Source organism: Sinohyriopsis cumingii, chromosome 3, assembly GCF_028554795.1.
Source record: "Sinohyriopsis cumingii isolate HCF-2022 chromosome 3, ASM2855479v2, whole genome shotgun sequence".
Classification (NCBI taxonomy): domain Eukaryota; kingdom Metazoa; phylum Mollusca; class Bivalvia; order Unionida; family Unionidae; genus Sinohyriopsis; species Sinohyriopsis cumingii.
The window spans coordinates 103,059,137-103,077,126 of record NC_142963.1 but is presented as its reverse complement, the minus strand read 5'-3'; the positions used below and the strand labels follow the sequence as shown (position 1 = coordinate 103,077,126).

The window sequence follows — 17,990 nt, the reverse complement described above, 5'->3', positions numbered from 1 at the left end:
AGACATAACTATTGCCACACCCAGCATAGCACTAATCAGCGAATGGGAAGTACTACATCAAAGCACCCTGGGCAGCGACCACTTCCCCATATGCACAACAATATACACACAAAAAACAAAGCAACAAACTAAAATCATACCAAAATGGAAAACTGAAAAAGCTGATTGGAATACATTCTACAAATCATTAGAAAAAATTACACTAGGGGAACTACATAACCACGACAACAGCCAATTTTATGAAGCCATAACTCAAGCTATCAACAAAGCAGCTACAATCAGTATACCGAAAACACAGAATAAAATAAAACAAACACCTATACCATGGTGGACAGAGGAATGCCGAATAGCAATTCAGGCCAAAAAGAAAGCACTAAATCGGTTCAAACATACTAAAGTAACAGCAGACTTCCTCGAATACAAACGTAAAGAAGCCATAACTCGGACTACAATTAAGGACTCCAAAATCAACTCATGGCGAAAATACTGCTCCACACTTAACCATCATAGCAACTCAAAACAAGTGTGGGGAAAGATTAGAATCATGAAAGGAAACACACCAAAATCAACACCAAAAATTCCTGGTGCGGACACTAACGAAGAAAAAGCCAAACAACTGGCCCAACATTTTGCAAACTCTAGCAGCAACAGCAATCACACTAAGGACTTCATGAAACAAACCACCATTCTCGAAACGGAATTTCCGCACCTATTTAACGATCAAACAAACAACGAAAATACACCACTAAATGATTTATTTAATATAAATGAATGGAGAAAGGCGTTACGTAACAAAAAATCAACATCTCCAGGTGAAGACCTGTTAGGCTACGAATTTTACAAAAAAATACCTCCAAACATGGAAAATATAATTCTCCAACTAATTAACCAAATATGGCAAACAGGGAGCATACCAACGACATGGAAACAAGCAATAGTCATTGCCATACCCAAACCCGGGAAAGACCCTACAAATATTAATTCCTACCGCCCAGTCTCCCTGACCAACACCCTGTGTAAACTTATGGAGACTATGATAAATAACCGATTAAAACACCACCTAGAACAAAACAAATTATTATCAGAGAATCAAAGCGGATTTAGACCTAGACGATCTACCATAGATCAACTCATCCGGCTAGAAGCCAACATCAAACTTGCTTTCAATGCAAAAAGGAGGAAAGACCGACATCTTATTGCGATCTTCTTAGATCTAGAAAAAGCCTTTGACATGGTGTGGACCAAAGGACTCGTATCCAAACTCAACCAGTATGGTATTACAGGACGCATGCACTGCTGGATCTCTAACTTTCTAACTGGAAGACAGATTAAAACAAGAGTAGGGGATGCACACTCAGAAAAACACACATTGGAAAATGGAACACCACAAGGGAGTGTGATTAGCCCCACTCTATTCAACATCATGATAAATGAACTCAACAAATACGTCAACACCAACCAAGTGGAACTTTCACAATTTGCTGATGATAGTGGTATCTGGAAAGCAGGCAACCCAAACAGCCAAGAAATTATCAAACAAATTCAACTCAACCTAGATAAGATAGGAACCTGGGCTGACAATTGGGGCTTCAAAATATCCAAAACCAAAACTGTAGGAATGCTTTTTTCCCCAACGAATAAGTGTAAAATAACATACCCTAAATTATATCTACAAAAAACACCAATAAACTTTGTCAAAAATACATACTTTCTAGGAATGTTGCTGGATGAACAATTAAACTGGCAATCTCATATTACCAACATCATACAGAGATGCAATAAAGATCTAAATCTACTTAAAAACATAAAGGGAACAACATGGGGAGCAGATCAACAAAGTATGTTAATGATATATAGGTCACTAATTAGATCCAAATTAGACTATGGCTGCCAGGTATATGCATCGGCAAGCACAAAACTACTTCACAAACTAAACAACATACAGTATAAAGCACTAAGGCTCTGCACAGGAACACTTCCAAACGTTGCCCTAGAAGAACTACAAATCCTTACAGGGGATTTACCCCTATACCTAAGAAGGGAGGAACAAACCCTTAGGTATGCCACCAGGAACTCCATACACTCGGATAATAACCCCACCAAAAGTACAATCACCAAATGCCGAATAACATTTAGGCCAAAACTTGTCCCAAATCCACCGGCAGCCAATAAGGTACATACGCTCTGTACCGAAATAGGACAATGGGGACTACAAGCTGAACAACACCAATTAATAGACATAACACCATGGAAAAATAGGACTCTAGACATCAACCTGACAGCACAAAAAATTGGATCCAAAAACGAAAACCCAATAGGACTCTTAGCAGAAATACAAAAGATCATAACGGAAGAGTACCCGACTCATGTTAAAATCTACACAGATGGCTCCAAATCGCAAGAGTTAAAAAGAACGGGAGCAGCTGTGGTTATCCCAGAATATAACATCGAAATAACTGAAAGACTCCCAGACGACTGCTCAATCTACACAGCTGAATTTTGGGCCATAAATGAGGCACTAAACTGGATTACACTTTCAACCACAAAACAACACGTAATCATCACCGACTCCCTCAGTGTACTTAAATCACTAGAATCTGGTATTTCCAAAAGTAGAGCAAATCTCATGGAAAAAGCGCTACAAACAATAAGGGAAATAGATACCAAACAACAGAAACTAACATTCCTGTGGGTACCCTCACACATTAACCTACCAGGAAATGATAAAGCAGACCTAAGTGCAAAATCCAGCCTCACAAAAAATACCTATCTGACCATGCAATATAGCGTTACAGAAATATATAGTCAAATAACTCAGAAAATCAACCATAAATGGCAACAAACATGGGACAACAGCATCAAGGGCAGACACCTATACCAATGGCAAAAAAAGGTGGAGAGACATATTACAATACCTAGAACACTGCAAAGCCCAGATATCAGAATCATAAATCGAATAAGGACCGCTAAAACCTTACTCAAGGGAAGCTTTGGAAGACATCTCAACAAAGGAATGGACAACCACACCCATTGTCCCCATTGCACCAGCACAGAGACCCTGGAACACGTTTTTAATCAGTGCACCTATTACCACTCGCACAGAATGGAATTTCAAAAACAACAAAAGAAAATCGGATCGCCCTACAAATATCCAGACTTCATAAATCCCAAAACAAACAGCAACAAAGACCTAACATACAAAAACATAATAACATACTTAAAACAAATAAACAAGTATGACAAGATATAACCCAATGAGTTGAGAGCATTAATTGCTAGCTGAAAAGCACACTCAAGGTAAAAAATACAAACAGGATAACACAAAATACAGGCTACCAAACACACATCAATAACGAGAACAGGTACCTTTGAGAAGTCCCCAGGACCTGATTACTCAGCAAAGGTGCCTCCATACTCGATATATAAAAAAGAAGAATAACTAACTTTACAAACAATACAAATCTTTACAAAAAAAAAATAAAAAATTATTAAATAAAATAAAACAGCAATTTTAAAAATAAAAACTAAAAATATAATAAAATAAACTAACGAAAAGGGAAAGGGAAAAAAAAACAACAAAAAAAACTATCTTTAAGAAAATGGGGAGACAGGCACCTTTGATAAGTCCACCCGGACCTGAGTATTCAGCAAAGGTGCCTGCACCCATAAAATTATTAAAATACATGCATGTACCAATCTTCCCTTCTCTACCTTCCAACTTTGCATGTCTATATTCTGACTATAACATCTAAGGTCTGACAACAAGAACAGAATACATTAACTCCCTAAATTTAGATATATAAGGTGACATAAGCCCAGTCATCAGGACCCTCCGCACAAGGCGGAACTAAACTAAAGTCACAACAAAACTTATCATTAATAACACACTACACAGGACTTTTTCAGACCACGTGCTGACAATTTTAACTATTAAAAAAAAATAAAAAATAAAATATTATTATTATATTAGAGTTTGAGGCACAATGATAATTAAGATAATGGTGTGTGGCAGTTGAGAAGAAGGGGACTCCAACAAGAAAAGACCAGCAACTCACAACAACGATGACAGAAAGAAGACACAGACATCGGTCAATTGCCTCAAAAGAAGCTCTCACATTGGCTATTAGAGGGCTCTTCAGACATACCAAATTTTTTTGGCCCTAATTCAATATGATCATTTTTGGACACCGCCATCAAAATTCAAAACTTAAAAATTACAATACAAGAACTGAAAGTAACGGGTGACAAACACCTAATTGATTGGCATAATTTATGTTTTTTTATATGCATACACAAAAGTACACTCTGTACATAAACAAAAGAAAAGAAAACTGCTATAGGTTAACATAAACAAATCTAACAACTATCAAGATCAGGATAATTACAGTGGCTAACACGACATTGATATATTTAACGTCCATTAGTACAACTGGACTCGATTTGAACAATAGGCTTTGGCGTTTCTAACAACATGGACCTGTGACGTCGGGCTCCTCCTGGACTCATGCCTTCCCTCCTTTGCCACGGACAGACATTGTAATTAAGTAATGCGGTCATCGCATATAAACACGGGGATGTAGTGGCACCATTCCTACAAACCCGATCAAATAAATAGCCTGGTCATCAGGCATTAACAAGACGCAAAAGTACTAGTATGTAAGCGTCTATAATTCAATATTCATTCGTCTAACCATCCATTGTCGACTCATCCTCCTACGAAGATGTTCTCCAAACTAGATAAGCTAAACGAAGCCTACGTGAATTTTCACAGGGTCAGACACAGTCTGATACCGAAGCCAGAAGAGATAGAGAATGTGAGAATGCTAAAAGTCACTGAAGACCTGATAGAAGAGCTCTTCAGAGAAGAAGTGAACAGGGAGAAAGAAGAATGGACAGTGAAGTACAGACTTCAGAAACAGCAGAGAGAGCAGCAACAGCAGCAACAGCAGCAGCAGCAGCAGCAACCTGAACCTGACAGAGGCTTTGTCGATTGTCGTATCGACACCAAAGAGTTCTTCTTCTCTTTCCGAAGAAGCAGACCTATCGTCAGAAAGTCTATCGTCAGAGGACATCGCATTCTTAGAAACTAAAAGATTGCCATAGCAAACAAAAAAACAGCCCTTTTCAGGGCTACCCAATACTCTAGAAAAGATATAGTAATCCATTTGCCAATATGTGTAGGTAGAGTAGTGTGAATATAAACACTGACTCTTTTTTCATAGTGTGAGTATATGTGTTTGTGTATATGATTGTGTGTTTGTAAGTGCTCACGTACGTTTGTGTGGATAGTAGATTATGATGATGTTTTTTTGCTGTTTGACGTGTGGGGAGAGTAGATTTGGGGTTTGATTGGATTGCTTTGCGTATGCGGATAGTATATTATTTGTTTAATAATTTTTTTTAGAATAGTGATGGGTAGTATAAAAAGTGAGTGAGTGTTTCTTTTAGGTCCGCGCGTTTGTTTGGTTATGATCCAGGTAAGATCAATTTTGTTTTAGGGGGATGTTTTCCATCACGTCCGCGCTTTCAGTATAAATTAAAAATCGTTCGGCAGTCTAGCTACCCTTGTTGATTGATCAACACTTGAGAATGAGCAGAAGGCTAGAAAAACTGTTGGAACTTCATGTGCACCTGGAATATGCCAGGCACATACTAAATGAACTGGCCGCGGAAGCCATTGTAGAAGAGGGAAGGATGAAAGAGGAGGAGAGAAGAAACAAAGAAGAGGAGGAGAGAAGAAAAAAAGAAGAGTAGGAAAAGGAGAGAGGAATGGCTGTATGACAAGCACAAGAAGAAAATTTCAGAATCCCAGAGACAGAAAATTGGGATTCTGAAGCCACTTATGCCGCCTCTGCTCTCCCCCAAAAAAGAGTGAAAAGAGACTGGGGAAGAAGATGTGTGTGTGGTGCCAGGCCTGGAAGGTGCCATCATTAACCAGGTGCCATGGAGTTAAAAAAAAAAACAGCCCTTTTCAGGGCTACCCAAACCTTTAGAAAAGAAATAGTAATCGATTTGCCAATGTGTGTAGGTAGAGTAATGTGAATATAAACACTGACTCTTTTTTCCTTGTGTGTGTGTGTGTGTGTGTGTGTGTGTGTGTGTGTGTGTGTGTGTGTGTGTGTGTGTGTTTGTGTAAATGCTCACGTACGTTTGTATGGATAGTATATTTTGGAGTTTGTTTATTGCTGCTACACGTATGTGAATAGTAGATCATATGAAATGAGAAAAGTTGGGAATGTTTTCCTTCACGTCCGCGCGTTTTAAGTGATAATCGAGGTAATATCAATTTTATGTTTTAGGGGGACGTCCGCGCTTTCACTATAAGAACCCACAGTATTCGTCGTTCAAACCATTCTACAAAGAATAAAAAAGAAGATGGCTTCAAACCAACTTGATAAAATGAAAACATTGCAAGACGTCCTGGACAATTTGGGTATGATGGAGCAAATGTTAGTGAGGCTAAACGAGGATCACTATTCTTATAGTCCCCATCGAGTGAAGATGGAGATCAACAATTTAAGAAAAGTAAAGGAAATGATAAGTGATCTGATGAAAGAAATAAAGGAGGAGAAGAAGGATGAAGAGGAAAGGGTAAGGATGAGAGTATGGAACGAAAAAATTGAAAAGGAAGAAGAAAATGAGAAGAGGAAGAAAGAAGAGGAGGAGAAGAAGAAAGAAGAGAAAAAGAAGGAAGAAAAGAAAGAAAAGAAGAGAAAGAGTGTAGGACAGAAAATAAGAAGCTGGTGGAGAAATAGAAGAAATTAAAAGAAGAAGAAACCCAAAGGCCCTTTTCAGGGCCACCCACATTTCTCGAAAAGAGATCGACTTTCAATTGCCTACCCCTTTTTTATTTTTTATTTTTAAAAAAAAAAGAAAATCCCATGTTAAATTTCTCTTGTCCCTAGAATTGCTTTTTTTCTCCCATGTTAAATTTCCTTTGTCGCTCAACAGACCCACGATTTATTCCCCATGTTAACTTTCCCTTGTCGCTCAACAAACCCAAAATATATTCCCATGTTAATTTCCCATTGTCGCTAAACTGACCCAGGGGTTTTCGTAATGTTAAATTTCTCATTGTCGCTAAAGTGACCCAGGGTGGTTTTTAATGCTAATTCCCATTGTCGCTAAAGTGCCCCCATTCACTACTTACGTGTCTCTGTATTTTGTAAGACTTTTGTCCAAAATCAAGTCAATGGTCTATCTGACTAGTGACTTTTATGTTGTAAACAACATAATACATAACTAATATTTCTCTCTGATTATAAACATTCAGATTTTATTATTGAAGGTAAAAATGCTTATTTTGAATCTGAGCCAAGTGCATTTGATTTTTCATTGGCAAATTCCCAATCTTGTTGACAACTTTGAATGTTTTTAACATGAGACCGACCTACATCCTGGCTCTATTATTGTGTCTTAGCTTTTTATATTGCTGTTGTATACTTCAAAAGTACGCATTCCTACCTTAACATCCGACGTGGAATCAAACTTATTGTTGTGTTCAGATTCTAATTTGGGTAGATTTTTTTAATGTATGTACATTATTCACTGGACTAACAAAATGATCATTAATTCTTCTTGGACTAAATCATTGTTTTATAATTATTGCGAAGTCATTCAACGACCTTTTGGATTATATTAATGTGTTGTAGCAATTTGTTGAGACATGATTACATTTCAGTCCAATGGCACATTAGCACATTCAATGTTGGAATTTATTTGCAACATTACTATAACTCATTTGGAACTCTATACATTTGAACTTGGGATAGAATATTTATGACTATTTATGATTTAATTTACATTACTTAAGTTGTTTTTAAATTTTCGATCTTTATCCTTAGGAAAAAACTATTTGTTTAATTTCACAAAAATGGTTTTCGCTCTTTTCTGTTACATAGTTTGAGGCCGTAGAGCCGTAACCCCTTCATTAAACTTTGTATAATTATAATTGTTGTAATTGAAATAAATAATCACAAACGTGACTATCATGAAAATGTCGCAACCGCTCTGATATAATATAGTAATCTGCTGAAAGGGATTTCATCCACATCGTGTACGACTTAATTGGTAGCAACTTGGTTCACTTTTAAATCAAAAGACACGAATAAACTACCAGGTACAATACGTCAGTGGTTAGTTTTAATATTATTGTCTATACAGTTTGATCGGGTTGAATGCTGCTCAGTTTATATGTGAAACAATGATGTGTTTGACGAGGTATTTAACTCCTAGCAGTACTTTTCTTGATTACGAATATCAACTCAAATCTGTCCACCATCATAATGTGAAAAGTATGTACAAAGAAAGGATAAGAGTCTTATTTGTAAAAATGTGTAGGGGAAAAAATGGTATACACTGTATATACATATGACGGACGACGCACGATGGATTCAGAACCATATCATGAGCTCACGTGGCTTTATGGACAGGTGAGTAAAAATTAACAGGAAGTAGGGACAGCGTTTTTGTCACAAAAATTATGAACAAATAAGGAGGAAGAGCAGAAATTTTTGTATAGCATTAAAATGCTTTATCTAAATTCATGTAAATCAGTGACGATTGTGAGTACATTATGAGACATTCCAATGTTAATAGATTTTCTGAGGAAATGGTATACCAAACTGTTTCATGAGGAAAATATGTGAAGGCCTAATGTCGAAGCAGTAATTGTACAGTCATCAAACTCATTCTACAAAACCTATTACATTTCACGCAGGTTCATTGTTGGCAACACAAAAAAGGAAAGAAAAAAAAAACATGTATCTAACTGCTTTCAAACAAAATCTGTGAAATTTTGTTTTACTGACTATGGAATCCATAAAAAAATTCCTGAACATTGGTATTGATAAAGTTCCCTACAGAAAGGCTTGCTTGACCCAAACCTTGTTTTGCCATTTAATTGCTGAAGTCGAACACCTTACAAAATACGATTATCTCTTATCAGTGTAGACGGAGTTATGATACACAAGATGATTCCATATTACCCATGAAAATATTGCCTCTCCCTAAAGCATTCCCCATTCCCTATGCGTACTGACCGTGGAAAAGTCTGCAGTGTCACCAAAACAGTTTGTTTTGAAATATCCGGAATAAATGACTGCATCGATAAAATTGTAAATGCAAAATTTTACTTCTTAGATGGATTCTGTCAAATTCAACTGAAGGAAAGGGCTAAAGAAATCTCAGTAATTGCAACTCCTAATAGACTTATAAGTATAACGTAATGTCATTTGGTATGAAAACATAACCGTCAACATTCCAGCGTTTAATGAGCATATGCTTTTTAAAAGCTTTGAGTTGCACGGAACAAACAGTTTATATACCTCTCAATATACAACTCATGATAAAGGCTACTTTTCCTGCAGCTGGTATGAGCGCTTATATCAGATCAGATTCTGATATGGATTTAGACCCTCGCTGTCAAGGATGACATCAGCTAACAAAGTCCGCAAGAAGCAAGTTGATCGATGGAATCAAAGTAAAACAACAAAAATAAAGTCGCGTAGTCCAAGTTTCTTACCCGGCCAGATTTGCTAGGAAAATTAAAAGTAGCATAAATGTATATGATTGTTCAAGCTAGTTGAACTTAGTTATCGACACGTAGAAAAATATGCACAAAGCCGTTTTTTGATCTAGTGATGCAATCAGTTATATGCTGTTCAACTACGCAGTACCAATCCTAATTTATAATAAAATATGACGAAACAAGTGTCACGCTGTACATGTCAGTCACTGCTTCCTTTGTTTCCATGCCCGATTAGTCAATTAGATCCCAATGACTAGCAAGTTTCTTTATGGTGAGTCTAATTTCGTACTGTCGCTCGATAAAAGCTAATACTTTAAATTAGGAGTCTTGACCTTTAACGACATATACTAACACGTATTCATGTAGTTACTTAAGATTTAATCTTAATTCATTTTTTCAGTTCAGGATAAGATTCAGTATGTACTACGAAGACAGTTTTATCACTGCACTGCATTTATTGTTGCTGCAATGAATCAGAGACAAACCTCTATGTTATACTTGTTCCTATTTCTTGCAGGACTGTCTCTATTAACAAAGATTATGAGCTAAACTATACACAAATCATACTGTTCCTTTACCACATTTTAACAATAAATGTTGTTCAGTAATATACTTGTCTTTTAGATTCGTTAAAACATCCATATATATATTTTTCCGCAATCATATGGGTCAGCCCACCTTTGCAGGGTGCATTCAAAGTATAAGCACAAATTTTGTTAATCACTTGTAATTATTAGGCGTTTGAAAACAGTTTAAGATAAGATTTTATGATTTAGTTTTAATTATATGGTCTTTGCGACATAAGACTTTGTCATAAATATTTTAGACCATTAGCCATGAAATAATGGTCGGTACTTTTTCTGATCTTATATCGTAATTTGTAATCTTTACTGATAAACTTATTCGGAATAGCATATATTGGGAACTACACAGATTAGTTGTCATTTGTAAACTTCTACGAATTGTTTTATTACTCGTCAGTTTTATCTGTTTTATATCTGCTACTTGCAAACAGTATTTAAAGTATGCGCTTCGAAGTATATGCCTTTGCATCTGTAGGTTATTAGCAAAAAGATTTATACCTCCATAATCAACTTAACACATGCTATTGTCTCACATTCTTTATAGCATTGCATAATGTAATTTGTTCGTTTTGAACATTTTTAACGAACGTTTGGTTAAACAATATGGGATTAGAAGCAACTTATTAGAAGTTCGCAAAACATATAAAATGCTCCAACGATCACATAAAATATTTCGCAAATACATATATACAATTTTGAATGATTAATACACGTACTAAGTATACTAAATACCATAAGATATTATTTTCGAGACACGTGGACAAACATTACGCGTTATTCCTAACATTTCAGCTTTGCTTTGCTCTCAACATATAAATGTAATATGAGGCATTACGCCAGAACCTTCAGTCATGGTATACATAACGGTAGTAGTGGAAGTAGTTCAAATGTTTTTGATTAAATTTCAATTTATGAACTGTTTCAATCATCGTGTGTGCAAGTCTACTGCTATTTATTAGGGCGCTGAAGCATTTGTCATCTATTATTATTATTATTATTTACAATTGAGCACGTGTTCAGTGTTATTTATTTAGGCGGCAAACCATTTCTCGTCACTGTATAAAGGTGAGATATTTTAGAATCGTGAACTATGTTGAAGACGCCGACGATGCCACTGATGCTATGATAGTTAATTTACATTTTACAGTTCTTACTATGTACATTTTTATTGGAAATAAAAATAATAACAATTCATCCGTGTTTATGAACAGGAATTTGTGGGCGGAGAATGTACTTATAGGACCTGAATGGAGAGTGTGCGTAAAATAATTAAAACTATTTACAGAAGTATCGGCCTTAATTCTTTAGAAATTAGTACCGATTTTATAGTAATTGAAATTAATGAAGAAAATACATCTGCACCTCGAATAAATTAAGTGCCTTAAATAAGTTAGTTAGGGTAATGAACGCATAATTCCTGACATTCTATTCATATTCTTTTATCATTCTTGTAACAGAATTATAATAATGATATATTTCAAGATGGAAAATCATATTCAGTGTCTTTTATTAACCAAAATAAAACTACAAATTTATGTTATGTATTCATTTCGTTTTAAAATGTAATTAAAATTTTTAATTAATTTGCATAACTAACAATGAGAAAGAGAGAATATTAATCATAGGGAAACGTAGCATGCGAACCTAACATGCTTGTTTGAAAGAAAAAGAGCGACACCTTTAACAACTATTTTCGACAATATTTCAAGTGTGTTTGCACGTTCGTTAATGTATCGACCAACCAAAGTCACGTGAGAGTGCAATTTTTTATACTGATATGGTTAATTGTACGCTTGATTCAATGCCCTGTCCTCTCAACTGAGTCCTTTAACAATCTTTCTTTACACAATTTAGGAAGAAGAAAACAAAATAAAATTTGAAAATAAAAGTCGAACTGGATTTGACAATATCAAACGAAACGTATTTGCACAGTTATTCCAGCAAAATGTCTGAATGTGGAACATTGAGATTAACTGAAACTGATTTAAAGTTTATTTGTTTGTTGTTTTGTTGTTGTTTCTTTTTGTTTTTGTTTTTAATTTTTAAAAAATTATTTTTTTTTTAATTTTTTTTTTGCCTTATTACCTTTGCACATTAGATGGCACTTCCTGTCCTTCGTCTTTAACACTTTGGACATCTTTTGCCAAAATCTCTACTATTTTCCCCTCTGATTTCGCTAAAATCTCCACTTTTGCACACAGCTGTATAAACATCACGACGTGCATAATGAAATAACTGTAACGTTATAAGGATCTATGCAAAACTAGTCGTTATAACGCTGTTTACACTGCACGCTTTACAAATGATGTGCTGTGTATACGTGGATTTGAAGAGAAAGAGATGCAGAAAATTAAAGGAATGGCAAGTTGTAGACGCGTAATCGTAAAAATCTTCCATCGTGTACAGGGGCGGATCCAAATCGTAAAGTCTTCCATCGTGTACAGGGGCGGATCCAAACGGATATTGATTGGTTAAAGCCATGGTAAAGGCAAAGATGCAAAAGTGAGAGTGCCATATGTTTGACCTCAAGGCGATGTCGACCATACGACATTGACTTCATTGTAGTCACTGACTGATATATAAATCATTACGTGCTATTATTGGGAGTGAATCGAACATGTGGACATGACAAATGACCAATATGTGTACATCTGCATGAGTTCCGATCATTTCGAGTTAGATACGAATCCGTGCAATTTAAACTTAAGCACTAGAAGTACTGTGTGCATAAATGTGTTTTTGCTGGTAGTTTACTGATTGCACTCTGTATACAGCTAAAAGGTTTTGTGGGTGTCATCAGCCTTGTTACATGTTTGGGTTTTCCTGCATTGTGCGATTTTGTTTTTCGTCAGATATATGGATGTACAGATACTGTCAGGGGTTTTGAGTTAATGATGAAAATTACGTGGGAAAGCTAGTTTTGTTTTCTTTGTAAAATAATGCTTCAAAGAATTAACATTGATTTCATGTTGATATGGTACATTACAAATACTGCAAGGAGAGGTACGAATTACAAAACAGCATCGTGTTAATTATATATACCTAAAACGTTATGCATATCTTCCGATTCTCTTATGGATCTACAAAAATCCGAAATGTTTTCTGCAAAGGAAGGCAACAAGTACGGATTATTTTCACAATGTAGGTGACCAACCTGCCTCACAGTAAATTGGGTATATTATTAACCGTTTTTAAATAAAGCTATTATTATTAGTAGTAGTAGTAGTATGTTCGTGGGTGGTCCAGGGTGTGTGTGTGTGTGTGTGTGTGTGTGTGTGTAACTCCTGCCAAGTGAAGACCAAATGTTGAACGCGCAGCAAGACATTGGGACTTAAAACTCACATGTGGACACGCATTATTGTTCACGCGTGGCCGAAATTGATAATTCATCAACGCATGTGATGTTGGATACATAATGATACTGCCCTGCTATGGAAATATGAAGAAGACACTCGTGCGTTCAATTTAGATTTCCTATTAAAAATATTATTAATGTGATTTTTGAGGAGTGTAATTTTGGTTTATTTCATTTAGTCGTCCATTTACTGAGGTAGAATACAGCAAACATTTTCACATACGCGTCAGCTCTTGTGAGCAATAAATCTAGTGCATGTGAATCTAATCTAAAAAAAATGCAACTTCATGATAATGCACATAACAAGAAAGAAATACCATAAATCATATATATATATATATATATATATATATATATATATATATATATATATATATATATATATATATATATATATATATATATATATATTTGTAGTTACTTCTTCAGACAACCTCGATCAAATAAACATCTTGGGGTCACAATCACGACCGAGCATTGCCTCTAAATGGAACATTCAATTTCTGGCGATAACAACATAACCCGAGGGGATTGCGTTGGCAAAATGCCAATACCTTACTATGTATGTGCTGAGAGGTCATCCCTGTTTACGGGATTTTCCTTACATCTACTTGGATCATTTCATGGATGGCGGACAAAATTTATGATCTACGCAAATACCAATATGTATAGTCTTCGCACACCCTCCTAAACAGTATCAACCTGTTGACCTTTCGAATCAAAACGGAGTTTCTTTAGTAATGCTGTCGCGTATATCTTCAAGCAGCATAAATGAGGTCTTTGAGATACTCAGTACAATTTTAGGTACATCTCTTTAAACATACATACATATATATATATATATATATATATATATATATATATATATATATATATATATATATATATATATATATATATATATATATATATATATATTCCTCTTCTTTATTGGTTTAATTTGTTTTAGAAATATTAAAACTAGATATTGCAAATACTGGATGCTGGCAATCAACTTTTACTTAAATGGACTGTTCTAGCAACCAGAAAAAGACAGTGAGCATCAATACGTCTGCCTATTTACATCAAGAGCAGCTCCCGTTTGGTGTGAAACGCAAATATGTTGATAGTGATAGGAATCCCCTGGCGACAGTCGTGTTAAGTGTTATAAATTGATATATGAAATGATTATGTTTTATGAGCTTTTGTATATACCTGATCCTTGTTGTGTTTTTTTTTTCTTCTTCATATTGGCATGGGAGGATGCAAACAAATGGAGGATATGCGAATACTATAGATTTCCTTTTAAACGATACAGTAGTGCTAAGAATTTGATATGTCTCTGAGAAGTTCTTGAAAAATCCAGAAACTGTGCATCGGAGATGGTTTCAAGCAGGAGATGTTTTATGTCTGCATTCAGCGCGGGTTTCATGATATTTGGACAAGTGGGTGAACCTGAAAAACTTTTAACTGTTCATCATACATGTTGGTTGGGAGGCGAATGTTTCAGGTCATGCGCATTTATAACTTGTGTCAACTTCATTATTCTATATGCGCATCGTCTGCTTCATACTGTGGGATAATCCAAATATAATCCAAATTGCTATCTCTGTGTTTGAAGCGCCTGTCTAGGTGTTTATTGCAATTCAAACACTAGCGTTTTATTTTTCACCAACCAACTGTAAACATCATACATACTGCTTATATGTGCAAGGAATGTTTATGACACAAACGCGTAATGTAATGATGTTTTATATAAGAACTACGTTGGTGTCCGACCTAGCACTACAAAAATTTCGCATTCTTCTCTGCACGGTCATCATTGTTAAATTGGAAACAACAAACAGAAAATTAGAGCACAACAACACCAATAGTAATTAAAAAGAAAAAAAAGAAAAAAATATCCAAAAAACAACGCCAATGCTTTATCTAAATATATTTAAATAAAATAGGTTTAATTTTCTCAAATATGTTTAATTCTTTGAAAATGGGATGCCTGTGGTTACGATGATAATGGTCATTATTGTTAATGTTCATATTGATAATAATGAGCAAGGTCATTTATCATTGCACCACGCTGGACAATTCTTTATTTAAATTGCCAAATCTTAATTATGTTATGGATTGCTTAAAATATTCTTCACTTTTCTTTAAGACTTTGTGGATGTAACAGAGGTTATTTCTATTGACGATTAGAGCAATCTTGACTTTCAGTGATGACTATGATGATAACCCTAACCCTGTGAAACATTCAGTTAATATAATTTTATAAAACATTGAACTGTCCTGTGTTCTCTTTGCATTACAGTGTACTTGCTTCTTTCAGACAAAAATGGCAGGAGAGTGGGCGTTAATAATAGGGTTCCTTTTATATTGATAGAACAAGTGCATGTCAGCTCACGTTACGTTTTAAATTAACATGAACCAGTCTACGACAATTCATTGAAAAAGGAAGAGGTGTCAATCTCGTAGTTTACCTCAAAGATATTTTATATAAAGGACACAAGCAATTTCAGATTCATTCACAAGATTACTTATGAAATTAATTGTGATTATTAAGTTTCGTTGTTAACAGGCTCTTAATTGTTTTCTGTTCCCGATTTCACCTTGAATCGCTTTTTTTTAACACAGACTGGAGCATTTGTTCGCTGCATGATTAGAATGTGTCAATGACGTACATCCACGGTCAGCCTGCAAGAAAGTTCAAACTTCCGTTTTCCTGTGACTGGGTACGTCAGGTTATTTATTGCTTTCTATTACTCTTCCAATCTAAGTTTTCTTGAGGAGGAAGTTTCTGATTTGGACATGAGATGTAATCCCATGTTTCTTATTTATTAACCAGTGTATTTTGTGAGCATTAGGACAAATGTTATGCTTCGACATTTAGAAATGAACTGAACTAAAACATACATCAACTGCCCTTTAATTGTACTCTAAAACAGCTTGAAGAACATTAAACAATACCAAAAAAATATCAGCGTGAGTGTTTCTCCAGAAACCAATTTTTGGTCGATCTCTCCGTAAATTGAAATGAGACTATTGATGTAAAGTATCTAATACAAGTTGAAGTTTACATTGTACCTTTGTGGTGTAAATACTTACACATAATAGTTCAATTTTTATACTTAATTCAACCTTAAAATCTGCATCGGCATATTTCAACGTCATTTTCCTCAGGTAAACCCAATCATGAATTTCATTTATACACTTCATGCCATGCGCTGAGACTTTCATCGGCCTCCATTATAAATTCGCTGGGCGAGAATGAGGCACAGCCTGAGAGCCGACGAAAGAAAGCACAAATCTTCAGCTGCATGGGGTACCGCTCCAATGACTATTTACCAATGTACATCAAAATAGAAAATATCGACCAACAGGATCAGCGGATGCTATTCAGCGCATAGAAGACGCTTTTTCTGCTGCAAATTTCAATTGCCATTTCTATCTTCTCAGGCGATGCAGGGTTGTCAAAGGTGTTTATACAATAATAACCCATGAAAATTTTATGACACGAGTTTATAAAGCGAAACATACTCGTCAGACGTATCCCAGAAACAGGCAAGAGCAAAACTCTGTAACAGAGAATTATTTGCAGGATTGACACTTCCAGGAAAATAAAACTGGTGGATGTCAGTATTTTTTATTTTATTACATGAATCGTACTATTAAGGAAATAAAATAAAACACAGATACTTACTAATGTCAAAATAAATCCTGTTGCATAAACCTTTCATTCTAACTGCATGATCACTTCAATTGTTACTAAAAAAGTTGTTTCGCTGTGTTCGTTCCATAAACATGATACTGCTGACTTCGTGAATGAATCCGAAAGTTTTATCTATATAAAAGAATTAATGGCCACAAATAACAAATCTCTGTCAAAAAGAACAACCTGTGAAATCATGTTACGGAACTTCCGAATAAGCATTAGCTGTTTGTATAAGTTCTGGGAACGCGGATTCAGCATGTGGCACGAGCATTGTGTACGTTGCGCGCAAACTTGGTTATTGTCTAACTGCTTCCAATTAGCCTTTTCTCATTGTCTTACGCTTCATATCCATCATACATTTTCTGCGTTATTCCTATGCTAGACTCCAATGAGCAATTATAACAAACGAACCTTTTTTGAGAAAACTAATTTATTGCAAAATGCGTGTAAGATAACACAGTGTATTGATAGTTTCTGCTGCAAGCGCGGGTTAGCTTGATTATATAAATATATCATTGTTTTTCGATCCGTCACACCATTATCATGAACATTAGGTAAACGTTATTTTATTCTGGGGAAGACAGATATTTATCACACATTCCAGAGCTTAATCAAGGTTATGATTGCATTACCAGTTGTATTGCATTATTAGAAAGAGTGAATGAATAGGAAAAACACGATTTAGAAACAACAGTTATTTTCAATATTTCCACATAACTGGACAATAGATTTTACCTACGGTGCAAAAGTACACGAGTACGTTACAAGGTGCAGTTAAATGTAGCTTGTTTTAAATGTACATGATATGCTTAGTATATATATATATATATATAT

General features: G+C 35.2%; 1 protein-coding gene across 1 annotated transcript; it reads left to right on the top strand.

Annotated features, from left to right (window-relative positions):
• Positions 1-859: 859 nt before the first annotated feature.
• LOC149803429 (uncharacterized) lies at positions 860-10,078 on the top strand. The gene is made up of 3 exons (XM_089953927.1): positions 860-1,508; positions 1,716-2,738; positions 9,930-10,078. The coding sequence occupies exons 1-3, from the start codon at positions 860-862 to the stop codon at positions 10,076-10,078; spliced, it is 1,821 nt and encodes a 606-aa protein (XP_089810053.1).
• Positions 10,079-17,990: the final 7,912 nt, after the last annotated feature.

What these genes read in the sequence shown, in the direction of transcription:
- LOC149803429 (XM_089953927.1), top strand. Translation starts at nt 860, where the DNA reads ATGGAAAATATAATTCTCCAACTAATTAACCAAATATGGCAAACAGGG. An exon ending in TAGTGGTATCTGGAAAGCAG is followed by an intron (nt 1,509 to 1,715) that starts GCAACCCAAACA and finishes CATACTTTCTAG; the next exon opens with GAATGTTGCTGGATGAACAA. An exon ending in AAATGATAAAGCAGACCTAA is followed by an intron (nt 2,739 to 9,929) that starts GTGCAAAATCCA and finishes TCATTTTTTCAG; the next exon opens with TTCAGGATAAGATTCAGTAT.